At 37.3% G+C, this 23,510-nt stretch overlaps 2 protein-coding genes across 6 annotated transcripts in view; one reads left to right on the plus strand and one right to left on the minus strand.

Moving 5' to 3' along the window:
• On the minus strand, positions 1-14,117 carry LOC117412059 (ectonucleoside triphosphate diphosphohydrolase 5-like). 3 transcript variants are annotated; one of them, XM_058988028.1, is made up of 15 exons: positions 14,029-14,117; positions 13,586-13,639; positions 9,171-9,480; positions 8,407-8,486; positions 7,830-7,973; positions 7,210-7,285; positions 6,252-6,287; positions 5,789-5,877; positions 5,614-5,693; positions 5,049-5,110; positions 4,783-4,881; positions 3,980-4,123; positions 3,529-3,585; positions 2,432-2,547; positions 1-1,930 (listed from the first exon to the last, which is right to left on the minus strand). In XM_058988028.1, exons 3-15 carry the CDS (start codon positions 9,397-9,399, stop codon positions 1,847-1,849), a joined length of 1,296 nt encoding a protein of 431 aa, XP_058844011.1. In that variant the 5' UTR covers positions 9,400-9,480; positions 13,586-13,639; positions 14,029-14,117; the 3' UTR covers positions 1-1,846. The 3 variants fall into 3 exon arrangements, with proteins under 3 accessions (XP_058844011.1, XP_058844010.1, XP_058844012.1); XM_058988027.1 differs by having other exon boundaries at positions 14,002-14,103; XM_058988029.1 differs by lacking the exons at positions 6,252-6,287; positions 14,029-14,117 and having other exon boundaries at positions 13,586-13,791.
• LOC117422369 (basal body-orientation factor 1-like) overlaps positions 13,799-23,510 on the plus strand; it is a 10,271-nt gene continuing 559 nt past the window's right edge. The window contains exons 1-11 of one of the 3 annotated variants that reach the window (XM_058988024.1): positions 13,799-13,968; positions 14,150-14,210; positions 14,951-15,203; positions 16,285-16,350; positions 19,291-19,434; positions 20,141-20,221; positions 20,533-20,603; positions 21,319-21,463; positions 22,130-22,623; positions 23,071-23,175; positions 23,344-23,412. In XM_058988024.1, coding sequence (XP_058844007.1) covers positions 13,887-13,968; positions 14,150-14,210; positions 14,951-15,203; positions 16,285-16,350; positions 19,291-19,434; positions 20,141-20,221; positions 20,533-20,603; positions 21,319-21,463; positions 22,130-22,623; positions 23,071-23,175; positions 23,344-23,412 — 1,571 coding nt within the window. In that variant the 5' untranslated portion in view covers positions 13,799-13,886. Of the gene's footprint in view, positions 13,969-14,126; positions 14,341-14,432; positions 14,531-14,950; positions 15,204-16,284; positions 16,351-19,290; positions 19,435-20,140; positions 20,222-20,532; positions 20,604-21,318; positions 21,464-22,129; positions 22,624-23,070; positions 23,176-23,343; positions 23,413-23,510 lie in introns of those variants that run through there. The other 2 variants (XM_058988025.1, XM_058988026.1) reach the window with 2 other exon arrangements.

A 23,510-nucleotide genomic window follows, 5' to 3' on the forward strand; every position in this document is an offset into this window, starting at 1 on the left:
TTCATAAAAATCTTAAGTATTTTAATAACAGAGAAAAAATATATATAAATTACAAGTGAAACAGTTTTGTATTACTGAGAATCAACAGCATTTCCACATCATTGCCATTATCAATAAAGAAACGTACCTGCTTGTTCCTAACACAAAGACATTAAAACAAAACAGAGGCACCTGTACTGGTTAATTCATATATCAATGAATAATAAGAGCACTGTTTTTTAGTACAGTTTGTAAAAATGTAAAAGTTTACAATTTTATTTGGAACAAACACAAAGCACAATTGAAATACATTGTCCCCTTAACAGCAAAAAAGCAAGAATTCATCGATCCAGTTCAATAAGGTTTCAGGATAAAATAGTAGTATTATTATTTAAATACATAAAATATTAAAACGATTAACATTTTTAAAATGCCTCTTTATCTTGGCTGTCAAAGAAAATAAAAACATGGAAGCTTGCCATCGGTCCTACTTTTCCAAATTCTGTACGTAAACCGTGAACAAGCTTTAAAACTGGGTTGCACCTACTTATATACAATAAATATGAGCTGTGCAAGGAGTCATATGTGCTTAAAGCAAGTCACTTAAGTGCCAGCTCTGTGTCCTTCTCCTGGTTGCATATTTGCTTCTTATGATATCCATGTATGTTCTGTTTTAAGTTAATATTATTATTATTATAGCACCATGCTTTTGTGGACAATCACATTTTTTGATTTTTTTAGCATGATGTAAAATGATGTCCACAGCACTAGTTAAACACCTTAACAATTGAATGTATCCCTTTTTGCATGCTGTGCATCATTTCTAGGAGTCAACCCTTACTGCATGACCTACTCCAATAACAGTCAAAGGGTTCAAATAGGTTTGTAAAATTGAACGGTAGGGCGTGTTTAACCATTGCAAACACAGACTATGGATGCCATTAGCAATGCACTGTAAACGGTTTGCATATTCAGCAAGCTGTCCCTGGCAAACCATCACCAGGCAGTTGGCTGTATGACAGCCAATGTGGCCAAGCTGCTATAAATACTATGTAATAATTTGCTAAAGTTCTGCTACAAATAGAAGTCTATGGCTGTGTCTAATATTAAAGCTGACCCTTCAGTGGCTGGTACTGCACTTGTCCTGAGCGTGGTTTTTTTCAGCACCCTGAGCTGTAGTGGCATTTATATAGCCTCACCAATAAAAATGTAATCTGTAGAGCTGATAATCACTTAACAAGTGATCACAGCGATCTCACTTACAGTAATTAAAGTGTTTTGTGCAATAAAAGCAATAAATTAGTTCCCAATTGAGAAAAACTATCGAACAAGCTAGTTTGGAATTCAACATGGTCAGTTCTGGATTTGCAAAGGGTCTTAGCTTTCCTAAATTATGCTCCCCTAGACAAGAAAATATCCCTGCACGTTTGTAATTAAGACAGCGCTTTTGCTCTATAGAAAGTTAAATGTAAACGGTTGCACATATAAAGACGCTTTTGCTTGATATTTATGGGTTAAAAAATACAAAAAATATATACAGATGTTAAAAACCAAATTGATATTACAAGAAACAAGGATGTGAATAACAAGCCCTTTGCACAGAAGTTTGATGAATTCCAGATTTTACAGTGACCATCTTTAAAATCAAGAGGCTGTGTCTAATTAAGCACATAGTAAAACACGAAATGGCTCAAACTGCCATGCAATGCAAGTCTTTCTTTCAACCCTAATGGTTAAATTAACCAGTCAACGTAAAACCACGTATGGCAGTGTTGAATAGACCTGGGCTTTTATTTTTGTTATTCAAAGTTGGTCATGCCGGCTGGAATGGTCCATATCTGTAAGCCACTGTCTTTGCGTTCTGCCTTCAGGGCATCTTCAGTGACTGCAGCAGGTGGAAAGCGGCTCCCAAAGCCCAGCTTGTCTCAACGTTATTCACCTTTTTGGTCAGCTGTGAACAAGAGCAGAAATGCCTCCTTATACATTTACATAACATATAAACTGCACTTTCCAAGCCTTTATTCATTTTTAGATACATGGAACATACTTTTATATATCCACTAGATGGTGCTATTATTTTGTAAAGACATAAAAGGAGTTAATGGGATGCTTTAAAATGCAAGGGCTCAACCTGGTCCCTAGCATACTCGCTGTGTCTTCACAATAAAACACACTTACAAGAAAGGACTAACATATTCTGCTGCATGTGAACTTAAAATCCCCAAAGCGTACTAATAAAAAGGTAACTAGATAAAACATCTCCGTAAGATTTTTTTTTCAATGCCTTCATTCTTTTTTTTTTTTAGTACATTAATTATTATTATTATATATATGGTTTAGTGTTCTGGATGAAGAAATACAAATCCTAACAAAAAGCATTAAACAACTCAAACTGCTTCAAGTCTCACCTTCTTTTTCCTGTAAAGCTACCAATGCTTCTAGGACTGCTTACCTTTAAAACTGTGCTCTCCTTGAATCCAAATCCATCCTTCAGTAAGGCAGTGATGTAAGTCATATCCATACACAGGTATGGACTTATTGGACGGTACTTTGTCATTTTATTGCACACTAAAGCAGGGAGGATAACAGTTGGTATAAGGTTTAACTTCTCATGGCTGATTTAAAAGTAACATGAAGACAAAAAAAAAAAAAACACCAACAACAACAACAACATCATCATCATAAAGGCTTGTTTCAAATACCTTGATTAGCAACAATCTTGAACTACCTTACCCTAAGCAAAGTAGTCCAAGATTAGTGCTAATCGTCTATAAAACCAGCCGACGAAGCACTAATAATAGAAATTTTAATTGAGATCCTGGCTCCTTGGCAGATATGGTTACTTTATTTTTAATGAAAAACAGTCAAACTAAATTGCTAAAAGTTACAGTACAGACTACATCTTACACAAATCATCATACATTGCATACAGGTTCTACACATACAACACAGTACAGCAAAGACAGTGCCAAAAGCACATGTACAGTACTTGGCACTGTGCCAATGAAGCAATCTGCCTGCCAATTAGCAGCCACCTGAATTCTATCCTGCTACACTGGAAACAGACAGCATAGATCAGAGGCTGTTCTCTACTTTCCTGACCCTGGTGGAGCTCAGCTCTTACTGGTTATGCCCTTCATAACCTTATTGGTATCTGTACAGTATCTATCTAGTCCAGGTCCCAATAAAAGACACCCGAAAGCCTGTCTCTCACCTCTTAATCATTAGCAATTTGGTAGTTGACAAGCTACACAAACAAACTGAAACTATCTCCCTAAGGACCTGCTAATGCACCAAGGCATAACAACTAGAACATTGTGGTTTATTTTAAGGCCAATTCATCTACAGGCTTAATACCAGAAAATCTGCCTAACTGCTTAATCATCTGATCCCAATGCATTGCAATGAAAGCCCACACAAAACCGCTGACATGCTTGGGCATCGCCATGGTTTGCTTGCTTCTAGGACATAAATCACTGTTAAGGCAGGCCAGGGGAATGTGGAGGCCAGGAGCCTACCTGATTTGAGTTTGCAAAACCAGAACCTTACCTTCTTTGGCTTTCTTTTTAAAGTCTCGGACTTCTATAATACCCCCATTCTGTCCGTCTGCAAGACAAGAGTAAGATCACAGGATATTACAAAACATAAGCTTTGAAGAATGCTGCCAAACGTTATCCTGATTCATAACCAGATGATGCATTGTACTTATTTGGATTATTTTGGTTGCCTAAAAAGAACAAATATTCATGCGAAATATAAAACAATAAAAGTACCAAGACATGCCGCGTAGTGGACGTCTTTGAACAGCGTTGCAGAGACAGGCTGTATATTGAAATTACAAACAATATGAAAATAACACCTTTGATTTCTCCCCAGACCAAGCGTCTCAGCAGTTTTAAATAACCTCTCTGAAAGTCTGTGGGTTTATTTCGAGAGCCGACTGGTAATCACAGGTTTAAAGAGGGCTTCGTTTAATGTTAAGCTCTTTTGTGTGACTCACCGATCAGTCCTGATTCAACAGCTCGGTCGAAGTAGTATGAGAAGGCATAGAAGGAAGAGCTGGCCTTCACCTCCATTGGCTGATGGACAGTTCCCTTGACTACTTTCACTACTTCCTGGTAGCAGTGTTTGTATCCTGTATAGCCTAGAACAGAAGGGAAATGTAAGTGAAGAACTCCCCTAAAGAAAACAGTGCCTTGCCCCCCACCCCTTTTATCCTTGTAAGTTATTGTAATGACAATCCATTTAGAAAAAAAAAAAAAAAAAGATGTGTTTGTTCATTTCTAAATGATGAATGCATACCTTCCTTTCTCCTATATACAGGTTTCATTAACAAAATATACATTTATGTAGATTTTACAAAAAAAAAGCCCCCAAACTACAGATTGCCCTGCCCTGGTGAAGGTCACGTGAAGGGCACATTTCCAAGTACATTAAAAACGGTTACACCAGCAAAGAATTCTACATACCCCTCGGGGCTTCTATTTATACCACATGACTGGGAGTGGTAAAACTGAAACCAGGGATTGCCTAAAAAATAATCACACAGTAAATAGCCCAGAGCTCTCAGTACACTTGATTGTGGTGCAAGCTACCGTGTTATTTTAGACGCTGACTGACATTTTCATTGCAGTTTAATATACAGTTAGTAACATCACCACCTTTAAAAGGTTTAAGCTAAGATAGATAATTCCAAACTGTCTTGAGCAAAACATGTTTATTGAATTTATATATTTCTCTTCAACAGCTCAGCCTGAAGAAGCGTCCATGTACAGCATTTAGTATTATCAAAGTTTCACTTACCTTCCGGATTCCCGCTAACTTTGTATGTTATTCCACCAAAAGTCCAATCATCTTTAAACCTCTTTGGAAAACATGTGCTTGTGTATACTTTATTTTGTGCTAAAGAGAGAGAAGAGAGAGAGAGAGAAAATTGAGTTTTTTTTGGGACACAGAGAGACTAACAGTGTGGGATGGACTGAATCACTTAACAACTAGCATTTCAAAAACCAGAAACGCAAGAAAACACATTGATTTAACAGGGGGTTTTAACGTGTAATGTACATTACCGTGATTTCCAAGTGCCCCAAGAGTTGCCAGTCTAGCAGCATACAATCCACAACCCAGGTAGCTGAAAAAAAATAAAAAAAATAAAATAAAACGCAGCGTCCTTTATAATCCTTTCAAAAAAGTCAAGTAATATGCCAATAAAATATAATGACGAACAAAGACAATATAAAAACCTCCCTGTACATATGGTAAAAACAACAGCATTATCCACACCACTTCTCAGGAGAGCTGTATTCATTGATAGGGTTACAAAATCAAAGCAGTTTAACACACACTGCTGGCTACTCTCGGTGGGAAATTCACTAAACCCTCCAAAGTGTCACTTGCCCCATGAAGGCAAACACACTATTCAAGATACAAACATATGCAATAAACCCACTCGGGAACCTTGTGCATTAAATGCTAATAATACAGCAGACCAATAAGCTGTAAAGAATGTACACAATAATGTAAAAGCCATCTGATATTTAGTGTTTTGTACAGTGTATTCAACCACATTCAAGTTACAGTAATTCACCTACCAGTACAGCACAACTACAAGCCCGAGTAATTCGGTACACTTACCTGTGAGTGTACAGTTGGTAAGTTGTGTTAAACATCTCAAATTTTGCAATGTAATCCTGGGGGGCTGATAGAAGGGTTTTCTAAAATAAAATGTAAAAAAAAGCATTTTTTTCTTTTTTTTTTTTTTTAAAGCCAGATATACAATCACTAACTAGAGTTTAAATGTGATTCTCACCTTTGTTTTTGGCAGAAACGTGATCTGAGTTGAACCTCCACCCAAGTCCAAGGTTCCAACAGTCCTGTAGCTTTTAAGGTAAAGATGACCTGAAAGGAAATACCGGTCTCTTAAGAATGATGCACCGTACCTGTTCAAATGGGTTTCTTCCAATAAATCAATATTTTGGTGCAACGTTTACTTTGTGCTTCAAATTTGCATAGGTAGCAGCTGAAGAGAGGAAACTTACCTGCAAGCCACGCAAACTGTAAAATTGTAAATGAGCTGTACACAAAGCTAGGGTGTGTCTCGCATTAAAAGCTGTAAAGGCCCACCTGCTATATACCGAGAGTCTCATTATTTCCTGCCTTCTATTAGTCAGATGTACAGAAATTGACAGTTCAAGACTAAGATGCATGCAGTGTAATCTCAATAAATACATGCTACAACTATGCAACATGCTACAAAATTGTCAGTACTTTACCTGTTAAGAAGTTTACGGTTACCCAAGCTAAAATTCCTAAAAAGAAAAAAAAAAAAATTAAAAAAAAAAAAAATCAAATCAAGAAGCTGCTCTTTCCTTTGGCACAATTTTCTTACGACAATTTGTAAAAATCTCACATTTCTGCTATATTTGATTAAAAAATAGACAAACTGTTATTTCCTGAGCACGAATTGCGACATGCTGCCATGAATGTAATTTTGTAGAAGACACTTCAAGGGAATTTCATGAGGTGTTAAAATGTTAGCAGCGGCTCGGTTATCTGGCGCTTGCTTTGGCAGTGTAAAGACTTGTGCCTGCCGTGTTTCCTGGCATTCTGCATCAATGTTCTGTTGTGGTATCCTGCCCTGTGCAAACCTGTCTCTCTGGATTGTTATTTCCTTTTCTTTTTTAGCATTAAGGCTAATTAAACAGTTTCCAGGACTGCTGTATTGAGTGGAGCTAAAGGACATTGGCAGAACCATTTTTCAGACACCACTATTATTATTATTATTATTATTATTATTATTATTAAGTGACCAATGTCAGTCTGTCATTCTGCCTTAAGTAAATTACTTTTAAAATGACTTAAAAAAAAAAAAAAATAAATAAAAAACCCACACACAACATAAAAAACCCATCCAATTAGTTCACACTGACTATGAGTGCACGTCTGGGACTTATAAAATGACAGCAGTATTACACATCTAACCCTGCAGGAATACACAATGACTTAAAATGAGAGGTGTGGAAGTACATTTTACAGCAATTGTGGGTGGAAGTGCTCACAAACTGGGTTGGTGACTACATAAAGTAATAACAGGTTATTATATCCTAAAGATTGTAATCGGAAAGATATGCTAAAATGATTCTTCACGTTTCCCTTAGGAACTCCTACATTGCTGCCTCACCACTCAGTAACATCCAGCTATCAGCTTTACCTGGTCTAATCTTCCCTTACCTTCATTTGTTCCATCCATTATACTAACGCTGTTGTTTGGTACAAGAAATGGTGATTCTTCAAAGACCTCCTGAACCTGGAAATAAAGGCATGTGTTAATGGTTGAAATAAAACACAGAAGAACTAGTGTACTTCCCACTAATCACAGATATGTGGTGTTCATGTAGAGTGTGTGTGATGCTTTTCATTCTAAACCGGAAGAAATATAAAGACTTCAAAAACACAGGCTGCCAAACCCCAGTCTGAAACCCCTAACCTAACCACATGCTAACTAAGAGCCTATCCTGAACCTCAGCTTGAGGGTTACACACAAAGCACAATACATACAAAAATACATTAGTCATGAGAAATAGTCATTGCACCAGGACACTCTCTTCTGTTAGATAAAGGGCTGACAACCTTTTAGCGGCAAGGCTGACAGCAATGTATTTAAAATAGATCAGCCTGCTTCAAAGCATGCACAGCCGGTTCTATAGTTAAAGTTGCTAGAGGTTTTTACAACAGTAGCAAGTACTTGGTGGTTGATCGATACTTTATGTTCAGAAAGAGACAGATGCTTGCTTCTGGCATCTAGACCCTATTTTTCTATTTCCTATAAAAATGACCATACTATAAAGTACCTCTTCAAGCAGAGCCTGTGCCTTCTCATTTGGAAGTAGCCGGAGTCCTGCTGTAGCCTTTAAAACCACTGGGGTCGTCTTCCACTGTTTTTTAGGCACTGAGTGTTTTGCAATCTTCAGCAGCTGTCTCACTGTATCTCCACCCTGAAAAACAATAAAATAAATGCACTGTAACCAATCTGAAATAAGCAAGAAAAAAACAACACCCAGACAGGAACAACAACCAGTAAAACTTATAATGAAACTAAGAGAAAAAAAAAAGGTCCCAGGCATTGACAAGGATTTAAATGTCTTGCATCTGCATACAAAAGAGGAAAGTGTTTTTCCTTATTATGAACAGAAATAACAACTGCAGTTGAAAGCAGATTTGTAGTGTTTTCAGATCAGAAATGCATGTAAACCATGTACATGCAAATTACTGGCATCTTCTTGCTGGTAATTCAGGACTGAATTTCTACATACATAATGGCGAAATAATATTTAAAAGAAACATTTCAAATCAACATGCATATATTTGGTATTTACTTTATTTTAGAATACCAGTAATTGCAAAGCAATGGAAAATAGATCATTATACCATCTCTGGAGCGTCTGCATAGGCTGACAGCCCTGGTTTCACAGAATGGAAAATCTCATTGTCCAAAAGGGGAAGTTCAGCTTTAAAACAAAAAGAAAAAATAACTAAATATGACAAAGAACAACTCCCTCCCATAGCTGATATACCCGTGAACTGTTTTTAACTGTGTAATGTGCATGTGACTCAGCATCTTCATATATTTCTTGCTTTCCAGGGTATTAAACTAAAAAACCCAGAATATCTACAAATTTGCATCAGATATTTAAAAACTACTATACAGCACAACACTAATGATTTAGATTTTCTCTACAAAATACCGTTTACAAATATTTAATACAATTCTGTACTTACATTTTATTATCTTGTACTGTACCCTACACACCCTATAAAATTGCTTGTAATTTCAATCATTACTATAAAAAAAGAGTAATAAACGTAATTGTGTATCCCTGGCTTGGGGCAGTGACATCATTACAATTTCATATAAAATTGCTCAACACTGGAACAGAGACAAGAACAGTAAGCAGAAGGAACTGAAATTGAAATAAAATAAGTTTTTCTGAAGCCACACTGTACCTCTGCAGCATTAGGCTGTATACTGTAGTTTTGAAGAGACTGAATTATATAAAAAAAAAAAAAAAAAAAAAAAAAAGCTACTTCTTAACCACATGACGTGGGTGGATTTCTGAATGAGCTAACTGTAGCCTTCCAGACCAACTGTACATGAAGGACATTGCCTGACATTTACAGAGAACGGACAGTACCTGGAGCTTTTTGAATGAACTTGTAGATGTGGATTCGGGTCCCTGTGCTCCCTGCGTCGAACATGATGCCATAGAAGCTGCGGCTGACGTTCACTGGTCGGGTCATGGTTGGAAGGATGTTTTCCAAGCTGGTCGAAAAATCATGGGTCAGGAATCCGACTTCAGCCAGGAGAGGTCCAGCCAGGGAGCAGAGCAACGTCACAAGCAGGATGGACCTCGGCAGCATCATCTTCAGAGATTCTACTGCGGATTATCTTTAGATTGCTGATGGAAACAGAAAGTTCTGCCTGGATTTTATTCACGACACCAGCTTAGAATGAGAGAGAGAGAGAAAGAGAGAAGGGCAGAGAGAGAGAGAGAGAGTGGTAATAAAGCACACTTGTCTTGTCATCCGTTTACTGTATATAAAGACATAAGGGCTTGGCAAACTGCCACAGCAACCCAAGCAATCAACCAATCCCCTTTAGTTCCATCCCTTTTTTTTGTTAAGCCAACCATTGATCTTACGAAAGAGCTGGATATCAAATACCTGCCTACAGCTAGATGCTTTTTCAGATGTTGGAACTGGCAATAATTTAGTACTTTCCAACTTAAGTGGGCATGCTGGATGCAAAAAGCCCCCTAAAACAAATTTATATTGGGACATCAAAACAGTTGGCTTGCAGTGGACAAAGCTTGGGACTTAAAATAAAGTTTATGGGTGTACTTAATTCAAACTTACAGGGTTCCATGCTTTTTAAAGTCTGTTTAGAATTGTTAGTGCTACAAGTGTCTTGGCTCAAACTTGCAAAGTTCAAATTACTTAAATCTATCCAATTTCCTAAAATGGCAGTGATGTCAGGGATCTGGCTAATTAAGAATAGATGACTACTTGATATACGCCTGAAGTTACTTTATACAGTAACTGCAAATTAAAGTCTTAAAACACACCATGTATTTTATGTGATTTAAACTTATTTTTTCTTCTTCATTAATAAAGCAACCTAGACATTGTCTAATTAACAACATGACCCTGTGGTAGATGAATAAAACACACCACAAAATGATAAAAACATGTAGAGTACGGTCTAAAGTAGAAGTTAAAATCTAATCTTTTTTTTTTTTTTCTGCCGGTACAGGATCACTTGACTTTAAGAAGAATAATAATAATAATAATAATAATAATAATAATAATAATAATAATAATAAATGCTTTATCTACAGTTTGTGTGCAGGAGACAGAGAAGATGCAAAATATGTCACTTATTTTGCACCCACTGCAGAAAATGCACTTTACACCAGTAATAACTTAGACCAAAATGAACATGATTTATACACTCCACGGTACATTAGAAATGGAAGCGCTTAAAATGTACTTTTAGATTCAGGGGGGAATATTTGGAATTCACAGCTATATATGCAGCGTTGCAATTGCAAGCCATGAGCAGAAAGCTTAATTCTAAACAGACTGGCAAGAATACCCTAAATGCACCTTTATACCAACTGCAGGATTTCTCATTTATTTACATTGGCGTCCTAAGAAACACAACTTGTATTTTTATTTAGGAAGGAAATAAAGCCCACTTGAGTAGTAAATTGAGGGCTACTGTAGAGAGTTGGTCATCTATTACCAACAAGTAGGATCAACCGGGTCTGATACCAGCCTACATTGTGGCGACATTAAACACGTGTGTATCTGATGGTATAAGAAAATACATGTTAGACAGAGGGGGCATACGGTAATCACAGAGTCATCAATAATCACAATGACCATCTTATCTGTCAGTCTCTGCTCAATAGGACACTGACCTGGGGCAAAGGGAATGGGTTTCGAATGGCTCCCACAGGGGTGAAATGAAAGGACAGCGAAGGAGGAGCCTGGCACGGTCTCTCTCCACTCACGCAATTTCAGTCCCAGAACACTTCACTTTCCAGCACTGTGTTCCTACACTGTAATTTGTACTAAAAATAAGGTATCAAATGTTTTTTTTTTTTAAATCTTGTGGTATACCATGAGAAAAAAAAAAGAAAAGAAAACGTGTTCTGCCCGCATGCAGCAGCATTTGCGATTTCAGCGATTAAAAAAAAAATAAATACAAAAAGACCCTTTGCAGAACTGCAACCAGGTTTGATAGTCAACAGATAATCAAATTTAAAAAAAAGGAACAAAAGTACAATTTTCAAAATGCTTTAAATGATCTTCTGCAATCGTATTGCAGGCCACATCTAAAGCCTCAGAAGAACAGATTCATAGGGATACTAGCTGGAAAGCACACAATCAGCTGCAGCTATTTCTCATTGTTTTAATGTACCAGCAGAAAATCTGTTTGCCAACAAAAGAACCTCTTAATTTTTACAGTAGATCAATTTTGCAACGACTGTATGCCCTACTCTGCTCAAGCCTGTGGGCAATATCCAAACCTTATACTGTATAACATCTGAACCTTCTATAAATATGTAAGACAGATGCTGCCCTTCCCTCACCGAATTAAAGACAATCTTGCACTGTTGTTAGTTCACACTGTTTTGTGCACAGTGTTTGGCTATTAGACTGCTGGCTATGTCCCAGATACTAGTAGCAGGGATTTTACATTTGAATTCCTAAATCCCTGGCTGGTCTCTTAACACAGGCACACTTTGTTTTACTGAAATCTTATTTAAAGTAGAAAGCCACTTATTATTGCGACAATCAATTCACGCTTAAGTTGAACAACAGCAAACAAACTACAGAGTTTATAATTTAGCTAAGCCATAAGTAGGAGTGATGCCTCTGCACTGTGTTAGCAGGTAATTGTTTCAAATGACTTCGGAAATATGTTGTAACGTTGCACAGTAAAATTAAAATGCATGGTAAATTATACCTTTAGATAATATACATGTATCACATAAATTACATGAGGATTGGTTTACTTGAGTTAAAAAAAAAAAAAAAAAAAAAAAATTCTGATCCTAGATCTGCTTAAATAACATTATCTATAACATAAACTGGTCAAATGCAAGCCAAGACAAAACAGGCCCTTCCGGTATATAATATACTGGCTCTTTCCTATGAAATCGTTTTCACAAAAAAAAAAGGCTTATGAAATTTTACTTTTCAAAAGTACAGGGATTTTATTTTATTTATTTATTTTTTTATTTTTTTAAATCTGTGCGCCTTCAAATAAATATTTGGAGACCATATAGTCAGATCCACAAATCAGTTTGTTTGCAAAGCTTTCTTCAGCAGAAGACAACCTGCCCAGTCATAGTACTTTATTTTGTTATTAACTTCAACTTCAGTACCCTCAGAAAATAGATTGTGGGTGTCCTGCCCAGAATTTCCATTACACAGCCCAAAATGTGACATTATAATGACAATGATAATCACAGTTTAAATAAATAGTGTGTTATTTTAGTTTTTCTGTCATAGCAATTAGTTTTAAATTTAGTTGTTAAACTGTGTATATGTTGCCAGAACTACACACTACAAGCTTAAGTATACAGTAGTTACACCCTAACATTTTCTCTCGGTTTTTTTTCATGGAATGTCCTTTCACCAGCTTCCAAAAAGCTTTTTGATCATATTTATTACAATGTTGCTTGTACGTGTTTCTGAAACTGCGTGCCCAGTGAAACGGCAGCACTTCAGAAATATGAATAAACCCCAACTATACTGGAACCTATATTTGCTACAACTGTCAAGTCAACTTTTTTTTTTTTTTTTGCATGACTTATGTAATGCATAGCTGAAGTGGAGAAAGTCGGTTCCTTTTAAGCTTGAACTTCGTTCTTAGAGCCGATTTCACTGTAGTTCATTTACACAGGGCAGCCCAGTCATTACTGGTATACCTGTTTGTTTATTACGGTGCCCTGCCTGTACCCACACAACAATGTTGAAGAGAGGAGGTCACATCGTGCAGCACAGCAAGAGCTCAGTCCTTGTGTTTCTAACGCACTGCTGCACAATGTTAACTCCCTGGGCAAAACAGCTACCACTGCCTCAGTCAATCCAAGGGATTCTGGGTTAACATTTACTGTTTTAAAATATAGAAATCGCAGGACTGTTGTATACGTTAATTAGTCAGTTTCACTTTACACAAGGAACATGCAAAAATGAACACATGATGGTCTTTTATAATCAGAACAGTGGGCCTAGATATTCCTGACTGTGGAATTAAGAGTTCAGGTTTACAGAGGCGGGGGTGATATTTGAATATTATGGTTATTGTGTTGGTTTGGGTTTTTTTGTTAAGGTGGTTTTCACGGTACCAAATTATTCGTCAGCGACTGAAAAAGCTGTTCTTGAGTTCAATAGCTGAACTAAAAAACTACACACATTTTATTTTAAATTGGATATTTCAAGGGAACAAGTCACATCTCCGGGTGGTGCTCAACAACAACCTTCACCTCCCTCCAGCCAGTAAACGACAAAAGAAACAAATAGCTCTGAAACTCACCTTACTGTTAGCACTCCTTTAAATTCTTGACTTTTCTTCCCTAAAGTTAATAGTCTTTAATAGGGTAAGACAATTAAATGAAATGAAAAAAAATAGAACAAACGACAACGCACTTCAGCTTTAAGCAGTGTTTTAACAAATAAATAAATAAATAAATAGATCAATAATACAATAGAAATGCAGTATAGCCTGCTTCACAGTAACTTTAATTACATCATTAGTAATCAACGTTAAAAAGCAACAGTCCACAAATATTAAGCGTCGTTCTAACTTTAGACTATTTACAAATTAATTTAAGGCAATGTCAGGTTGTATAAATAACCCCAGCACACCTGAACTTTGTATATGTCTGGGGGTAATTTGTAATTTCTGGAAAACGGAAGGTAAGTAAAAAAAAACATTTAAATTACTCTCACTGCAATTTCACTACGAATTCAATCTACCGGCAGGCAGCGCAGCCTCTGTATGACGTCACGGATTCAGTCCTTGAGTAGAACGTACTCGGTTGTTGCGGGGAAACGTCACACGTCTTCTGCGCGCCAATGTTTGATGTTTGTCTCCCAGGCAACAGCAGCGCCGTTTTGAGCTGCAAGAAGCTGTTTCCATGGCGTCAACCTCAATGCAGGTGAACACACACAGTGCGGGGAACTGTTGAGCTCTGCTGAAAATACTTCTTTTTTTTTTTTGCATTGCTTATTAAAGCCAACATTTACAATGCCTAAGAAGAAAGGGAAGAAGGGAAAGAAAGGGAAAGGGTAACACGTTTTGTTTATTTAATTAGCAGCAATGTCATAAATATATGAAGATTCCCTTGGTTTACGCTAATAAACTACCGTAAAACCTCAAATCATCGCCTGTCTCCAATACGCGAATATTGTAAATAAACGCCGGAGGCATTTGATTGAAGTTCTACGGTATGCGTGTTGCATGCATTGTTTTGTATTTGTAAGTAACGCTTTTGGTACTTAAAATACTTGGGTATATTTCTTAGTGGTTGAAGGCAAGATGGCTGGAAGGCAGACGGTACGAAGGGGTTAGGCAGACTTGCTATTTTGTATTTCTCATTAAATGTTATGTTTAGGATTTGCCTACTTTTATTAAATAGTTTAGCATTCATGGAGAGGTCCTTGCTGTCACTGACACTACCAGAGGCACTGACAAGAATACCAGGTGCAGCCTAACAGGAGTATTTATACATTGCAATCCACAATTTTAAAGCATGTAGGCATTGTAATGCACACTTTTAAATGGCATGCGCCCACAGGGTAAATGTTATACCTGCAAACTTTCAAAAGACCTCTGTACTGTAATGCTGGTGGGTGGGGGTTCTGTTCAGTAAACTCATATTTTCCGTTCTCTCTGCAGCAAAGGAAAGAAAGGGGGGAAGCCAGAGTCTAAAATTGCAGAGGAGTCCGATGCTGAGAAAGCAAAGGCAAATGCTGCCCTTTGGGAGGCCAGGCTTGATATAACGGAACAGTCCAGAGTGGAATACAGGGAGGCTGCGAGGAAGCTGGCCAGAGCCAACGAGGAGCTCACCAGCCAGCAGTACCGGGTGGAGAAGGACACTGTGGAGATCATTGCCTTTTTGAAGAAGAAGGAGGCTGAAAAAGACGAACAGGTAAGTCGAAGAAGAGGAGAGAAAACCTGAAAGTCTTCAGACGTTCTGCCCTGATTCAAGACAATATCCATTTCGCCCTTGGTCCAAGTAGCTGATCACCAGGTTGCAATCCAGTGTAACCTGTTGTTTTAATATTGGCATGCTATTGGTATAAGGTGCGTTGTGTTCCTCCCTTCCTGGATGGACGGTTCAGACAGCTTCCTCACTCCATTGTGCTCTTGTAGAAGAGCAGAAAACGAGAGGTCTTTAATGCAATGGTGCAGTCAGTCTACAAGCTGCCATTTCATCCAACTCTCAGACCGATAACCCTTTTCTTCTGAAGCATTCCTTTAGTGATCTTCTGCTAGACGCTTATAAAGCACACCAAGCATATAAGCACTGAATTCATATTTATTAACTAAAGGGACAGGAATTTGAGCTGTGTTAAATTATGGGTTCTTTTAAGTAAAATGTTCAGTAAATTCGCAGGTATTAAGTGGCAGATTATAATAAAGTATAAAAATAGAAACATTACATAAAATTTCAAGGCTTTCGAGAGTCATGGTGTATATTGTAAACTTAATGTATTTCTTTCGCTTTCACAATATATAATAAACACTTTGTTAGCAATAAGGAATCCCTGAAACTGCAAAAGATTAGCCATGTTCCTGTAAAGACAAGCAAAATCTTTCATCATTCAGACAAGCTTACTTAGTATAATTGATTGCCTTTTAATATAAGATGATGACTGTGTGTCTTGTCCAAACTGCAGTAGAATTAAACTGATACTAATGTACTTTTAATTACAGTTGACCGACCATTCACATACCATTGACATTGTATATATGATTCAATCACGATTGGTTGAAATCCTGCTTTCTATAAACAGTTAACTAATATATAGCTGGACAAATGGAGTATACAAGCACATATAAACAGAACAGCATATATTTGTACCAAGCAGTGATATCGCTGTGCCATGCTGCTATGAGTGAAATAAAATGATGACATCTTGCAAACTACAGTGGTTTGCAGGCACTTCTTCATGGTACTGACTCCAATAATTGGTTATTTGTACATGTTTTCTGAACTATTCTTTCAGATTGAAAAATTGCAGCAACAGTTGAGAGATCTGAAAAGGCAGGCAAGAGAAGAGAAGGAGGAGCTGGTAAGTTGCAGAGTCTTTACTGAACTCACCGGGTGAGTTAAATAAGTGAGCCGCTCAGAGCAACTCGATGAAAGAACCCGCTTAACCACATGCTTAGTTCCGCTCCTCCTGAGCAGCTCGGAGCACTACAGAGCAGGTGTCATCAGAGATCAGAGTGAGCGGAGCAATTCTCACTCTGAGACGCTCACTTACTTAACGCACCTTGGGTCCAATTTAGGCTGAAATGTTTATGTGATGGCTTTCGGTGAAGAGGTCTTAATTAACATTTAGGGCTGAAAAAATACATGTAATCTTTAATATATATATATGAGTGTGCGACCAGTTGGTCTTTTGGACTTCAATCTATAAATCAAGGTTGATAGGATTGATTTGAGAAGTGAGCGTAAGCCCAAACAGACTTTCTTTTGTTTTAATATATATATATATATATATATATTTCTGTTTCCCACTTTATCCTTGGAGGTCTTGAAAGCTTGTGATTCATTATTGTTTAATTAGTCCAATAAAAGGTATCACATCTCCTTCTCTTTGTCTGTCATCTCTGGACTGATACGGCTACCATTTCATCTATCAATGAAGTTATGGAAGAAACATAGTGTTAGCCAAAGTGTATATAGTATTTTTTAATTACATACATTTTCAAGTAAAAAAAAAATAGTACATATTTCAATTACACAAAAATTACCCTAATCTGACACTAAATACACATAATTTCGACCGGTATGAACCTGAAACCTGTGAACTCATTTTGGCATATACTGTAATGCCCCCCCTTATTGCACAACATTGTGTTTGTATGATTTTCTCTTCTGAATTACTAGAGTGTGCTGTATATCATTCTGTTTTGGCATGTTTGATCAGCATTTTTGGAACAAAGCACTGCTTTGCAACAGAAAATCACCATTGCTGTGATAATATACATAATGTACATATATACAATTTGTATTTTTAGAAGAAATAAAATTAGATAATGGTCAATACAGAAGAATAAAGGTCAATAAATGGACACATAGACTCAATACCATGATGTCTGAAAACTTAACTGTATTAAATGACATCACAAACACATTAATAGATTTAAACAGAAATAAGTGAGTGTAGTTACCAGGGCATCAAAAGCCTGTAAGTACCTACACTGTTTGTTTTCAAACACACTTTCCCTTTGACAAAGGCATGTTAAACATACTGAAACGTTGGGAAGTTGGCTCTTTTGAGCAAAACATTTTGTGTATGTGTATGTGTGTGTGTGTGTGTGTGTGTGTGTGTATATATATATATATATATATATATATATATATATATATATAATCAATTAGCACAATTCTCAATCATTTGTATCACTGATATAATGACCCAGTTGGACAATCACCAGGACATGCAAAACTTACATTTGTGGATCAAGAGCTCTGGTGACCAGCTGCTTTCCACTGTGTTCTATTGCTTCATCATGGTAAAAACAGCCTTGTTACACAGGAAAATAAAGATTGGTCTGGACCAACTTAAAACATTGCCATTAAGAAGATGCTGGCCCTATCCCACTGGCCCCTGTTCTGTTCACTCTGGAAAGTATTGTTGTGGCTTGACCTGAAAAAATATATATAGTGCCATTGCCTATTCCATGTTCTATTTCAGGCAGTGGCGATAAAACAAATTGGCGATCAGTGACATCAGTAATGGAAAATATCACCATCAAAGAATCAGAAGGGGGAAATGATGGTGAATAAACTCGCCAGCTTCAAAGCCGTCCAACACATGCAAGCAAAACTTCCATAGGGAGCGACAGGACATAGATAGGAGAACAAAAAAATCCAATAAACACACTTTCTAGTTGTACAAACGTAAGAGAAGATAAGTGATCTATTTTAAAGATGTATGAATGGTTTGAAAGTGTAAAACAAAACAAAACAAAACACACACACACACACACACACACAAATTAAATAATTATTCCCATATAGCATGTCAGGTAAAAATACTGAGTTCAATACAAAAGTAAGACCAAAATATAACTTTGAAAGATTCTCCACAGGGATTATACTATACACACCTTTAGAAGACAGAAAGAATTATTGGAAATACTGAAGTCCTATTAAATATTGTGTTTTGCTCTTTTGGCTTGTAGACCAGAATGTGGAAATGTAAGGTTCATTATACATGTAAAGACCTATACAGAATGTTTTAAACGCTCTTGCATTATAATTCTGCACGTTTTTTATGATTAAGATTTCAAATTGTATGTTATTGTATGTACGTATCTTAACCACTAAATGTTGTAGGAAAGTTCCCTGTTTAATTAAGCAAATAAAATGGGCTAGCTCAATTAAATCTGTTGGCAGATAGGGGTGATTCACCAGGTTTGTTCCAAGACAAGGATGAGCTAAATCTCACATCTCTGATACATGAGATAAGCTCCTAACTACATTACTTCTTAATTACCTTAATTATAATTAACACTGTGTTGAAATGTGCAAAATGTTTAGCTTGAAATGCCAGTATTATTACCAGGGTGGAGTGATTATTTATATATATATATATATATATATATATATATATATATATATATATATATATATATATATAAATTATTCCTTGTTTTCTACCAAATGTAAGTGGTACTCTTCTGAGGGATTTGTTCATAGTTTATAATTCAGATTTTAGGCGACAACAACAGAACATTAATATGTTGAGATAATTATCTCTTGAAAAAGCACTGGTGGTTGGAGTACAGGGTGAGTCACACAGCGTGGTTCAAATCCTGCACGGCAAGTTGGAGCTGGGAGTGCTGTGTGGGCCTTTCACCCAAAGTTAACAGAATATATACGTCAGATAGCCAAGTAAAGAGAGAGGACAGTAATTGAAAAGCTCCCAATTACTAACTGTATGTTTTTCACTGTATTTATTACTGAGTTGAGATGAGTATTTATTTTTTTTTTGCTTTAGGTCAGCGATTACACACAACAGCTGAATGAACTGGATGAGAAGTTCAAGAAAAAGTCGAATGAGTTGCGAATGGTCCAGAGCGAGATGAAGACCATCAAGGAGTTCCGGAAGAAAAAGGCTCAGATGGAGAAGGAGCTTGAGGACGTGAGTTCTGCTCACAGGCCCTGTTCCTGTGGGCAAAACAACACATAAACAAACACAAACAACACTGAAAAATCATTCGAACACAAAGGAGTATACCCATGTGTGAAATGAAGTTTAAAATCTTAGCTTCAGGAGGAAGGACTGTCCTCTGCACACATTACACCACCCAAATCTGGCCTATCGGAGCAATATAAGCAGACTGTAACTTACCCCTTTACTGTTTGATTCATTCACATCCTTCTGTCTCCCCCAGTTCCACCCTTGTAGCTACCCATTGGTACCATCTGTTATGGGGTGGGGGGAGGTCTGCCTCCTCCAGCAGGCCAGGTGCTGGACCTTCAAACCAAGTGGGTTTGAGGCAATTTTCAGTACGTCGCATGTCATCAGTAACATATTAATGGAAATACTGAAATATAGTTAGTTTGCAATATGAAGACATTCATACATACTTTTCTAAGTGCTCGCCTGTCAGGGAATGAAAAGGCAAAGCTGTCTGAAGCATCTTTAAGGTTCAGTGAGCAGATACCCTCATGCCATGTAAGGCAATGTAACAGTTTAACAACACCATTCAGTTGACATCGGTTGGAATCTTGAGTTGCTTTGTTGCTCGTTGCTTTGGGTTTTCTTAACCAGTCTTTTTAAACAGTACTGGTCCTTTTAGACTTTGAACCTACTCTTAGTGATAATGTCTTCATTATATCTGCAGATAAAAGAGAATTTATACATTGCAAAGAAGGAACACAAGGAAATCGTGGCAAGAATGGAACACAAGTTCTTTGGAGAAAAAGTAAGAAAAACTCAAACTGACTACATCTCTTAAAATGACAATTAAACAAGAGATGTTAAACATTTAGGATCTGGATTTATTTACATAAGCTTCTGCTGACAAGCTCCCATCATGAAAGCCCCAAGATGTTGCTATGTCAAAGTTGATATTTGTATGCATGTAACCGAGTGTGAGTCAGGCAAGCTGGAAATAGAGTATTACATGCATTGGCGTAGGTTTTTCTGAAGTAAACAATATTAATCTATAATAATAGAGAGTGTACATGAGGATGGATTTTAAGCACGGTTTTGTTTTTTTATTTATTTTCATAGCTTCGGCTGGAGAAAGAGGCAGAAAAGAAAATAGCACAGCTGGCTGAGAGAGCCCACAATGAAGCTATTGTGTAAGTTTCTTTCTTCTGTGAAATTACATGTTCTAAATATAATTTAAAGAAACAGGAACACATTTTTAAACCCCTTATTTATAAGTATAAAGTATCTTATTATCTGAACTAAATTGGTTTGGCTGCAGATACGTCACCTGTACTCCTCAGGCCTGTCCTCGTTCATACACTATACACAACATTTCAGACAGATCGACTGTGCTAAAGAGCCCCCTAGTGTTTACAGTGGCATGTTAGCATATAGAGCATGACCCTAAAGTATTGCATCTCTGATCAGATTGAATCCTGGTTTTCATTTATTTGGGCTCGCCAGTAGAGGGATAACACTAACCTCAGGACTGGTACAACCTTCTGTTCTATAGTAACACAGGAATTGTCCTAAAATGGATTGTGGAAAGTGAATTGTTTAATAGAAGTATACCATACTGAACCAAGTGCAATGTCAGTAGAAATAGGGAATTAGGGAATATATTGGAGAAGTTTTTTGCTTCTATTATACTCTTATATACAGAGAATGACCGAAATCATTTACCACTACTTTTAAATATATTTTTTGGTATAGACTTTTTTTTTTTAGCTCGAAATTACATTGTTAAAAGAAACAAATAAATACAAAATAAAAAAAAAAGATGATTGTTTCAGTCTCAGGAGTAGTGAAACTTTGCCAGATTCGCACAGTAAATCAGAGTTCGCATTCCTGTTCCATCCTACACAGCCAGCTGGATGATGCTGCTCGCTCTGTCTTCAAGGAGAACGTCAGACTTAATGAAGCACTGAGCTACCACATGAAAGAAGCAGAGGAACTGAAGAAAATGACAGTGAAACTAGCAGAGGAAAACAAAGATCTTATACAGAAACAGGTACATCTACTCATGGAAATAACAGAATGATGCAAAGATTTTAACTTAAAAGTGCAAAGAGCACGACAATTATTAATTGTCTGGTGTTGTCATGGTATTCCTGTGCTCCCAGTTTCACATGGCAGTCGTACCTCTGTGCAGTCAGGCAGTGAGTTCACTGTTTTGATTGGTTTATCCGTCCTCCTCCATGATTGCATTGCTTTGCACCACCGCAGAATACCTTGAAGCAGTAAAGAGGGCAAAGAAAAAGAAAAAAGGAAAGAAGTGCGCTCTTCGTCATCTGTACTACTCCTTGGTAATCCAATGCACATTTGAAAAGTGATGAGGTTTCTATAATCATAGAGGACAGACAACCCAATACATAAACGTGAATGTGCAAGCTGCTGCCTCCTTGCTGCAGAGAGGAGTCAGGAACCATTATAACCTCTACTCCGAACTCCTTAATGTCAAACTGTAATCAAAAAAGCCACATTTTGGAAAGCAGTAATTATTACTATTACCATAATGCCTAGAAAGCATGCATTTGTGAAACTGAAAAAACAAAGAAAAACCTTAAATACAAACTTTGGAATAAAAACCTTCCTGTGACTGAAAAACAAAAGTATACAAACAAAACCTGTGCACTGCGTTTCGAGCTGCAGGCTTGACAGTGTTGTGTCTTTCAAGGTAACCAGCGAGCTGCTTGTTGAGGAGAAAGTCTCTCAAGTGGTACAGCTGAAAAAAGAGGTTGTGGAGCTGCAGAGGAAAGTGGCGTGTCTGGAGCAGGGCCTGGGCCACATGGCCTGTGAGTTTGAAGCCGAGACGAACATGACGCTGCAGAAGGCCCTCATCTCGACGAAGGCTGGTAAAGTGGAGATTGACAAACTCCAAAAACTCCTTGACATGAAGGACCGGGAGATGAACAGGGTGAAGAAACTGGCGAAAAACATTGTGGACCAACGTACAGAGGTGGAGCGGTTCTTTCTGGAGGCACTGGACCATGCAAAGCAGGAGGTCAGAAGCAGCAGGGCACAATACAAGCAGGCAGCCCAGGTAGCCTATCAGAGGAAGATGCAGGAGGCTTATGCAGGAAAAGAAGAGCATCCTAAAATCAGGACTTTCACCAAGAATGAACACAGCACTAACAACGTGTACCAAGACCTGAGGGAAGCAGAGAACTGGTATGTTTTGGTTTCAGTTAGCATTCACTGTTGCAGAACAAGACGACTCCTTAAGCACATAACCGGTTAGGCTAGAGCTCAATTAGCATAGTATAGCCTGAAATGGCCTAAACGTATCCAAAGGGGGTCTTATCTGTTGTCATCAGTTGTTTTTTTGTTTTGTTTTTACATTCAAACAAATTTACTATACTGATAAACAGGAGATACTCAACAGCAGCTTCTTGGTTTTTCCTGGTCTGGGTGTAAAAGATACAAGCATATTTAAATGTGATTGATATTGAAATGGTCAAGCACGCAAATTATAACATGATTCATGTTATTACTTTATATGTGGTTATATTCAGATGTTTTAGCATTATTTTGTTTTTATTTTTTATAATGTTTTTATTACTCCGTAGTTTGAGTTGTGTTTTGTTCAGTAAGCATTTGCATTTATATTTTTTGCAGGGCAAACGTGCAGAGCAACAGGGTGGACATTTCTGAACTGACGTGGGAGCAGAAAGAGAAAGTACTGCGGGTAGTCTTTGCTAAAATGAACGGACTCAAAACAAGGTATCCTGTTAATCTAGAATTTACATAGTTTCTGTACCCCGAAACCTTACTTCTAGATACTGTACTGACTCCAAACGCCAAAACACCCTATCAATGTGCCATCATATAAAAATGTTATCTGCCGTGTCTCAGCGGCATAATACACAGTATTTTTTTTTTTTTTTTTAGGAAACCAACACGAGACCTGTCTTTATCAGCACCAACTGAAAGAAGCATTAAAGACAAAGAAGATCCTGGGTAAGGAGATTGTAACCCTCTCATCTCAGGTAGCATTGCTTATGTGTTTGAAGCCTATTCTCCTTAAAACTTTCGAAGGTAGGCTTTGAAGTCAACAA

This window comes from Acipenser ruthenus, chromosome 15 (assembly GCF_902713425.1).
Source record: "Acipenser ruthenus chromosome 15, fAciRut3.2 maternal haplotype, whole genome shotgun sequence".
Classification (NCBI taxonomy): Eukaryota; Metazoa; Chordata; class Actinopteri; order Acipenseriformes; family Acipenseridae; genus Acipenser; species Acipenser ruthenus.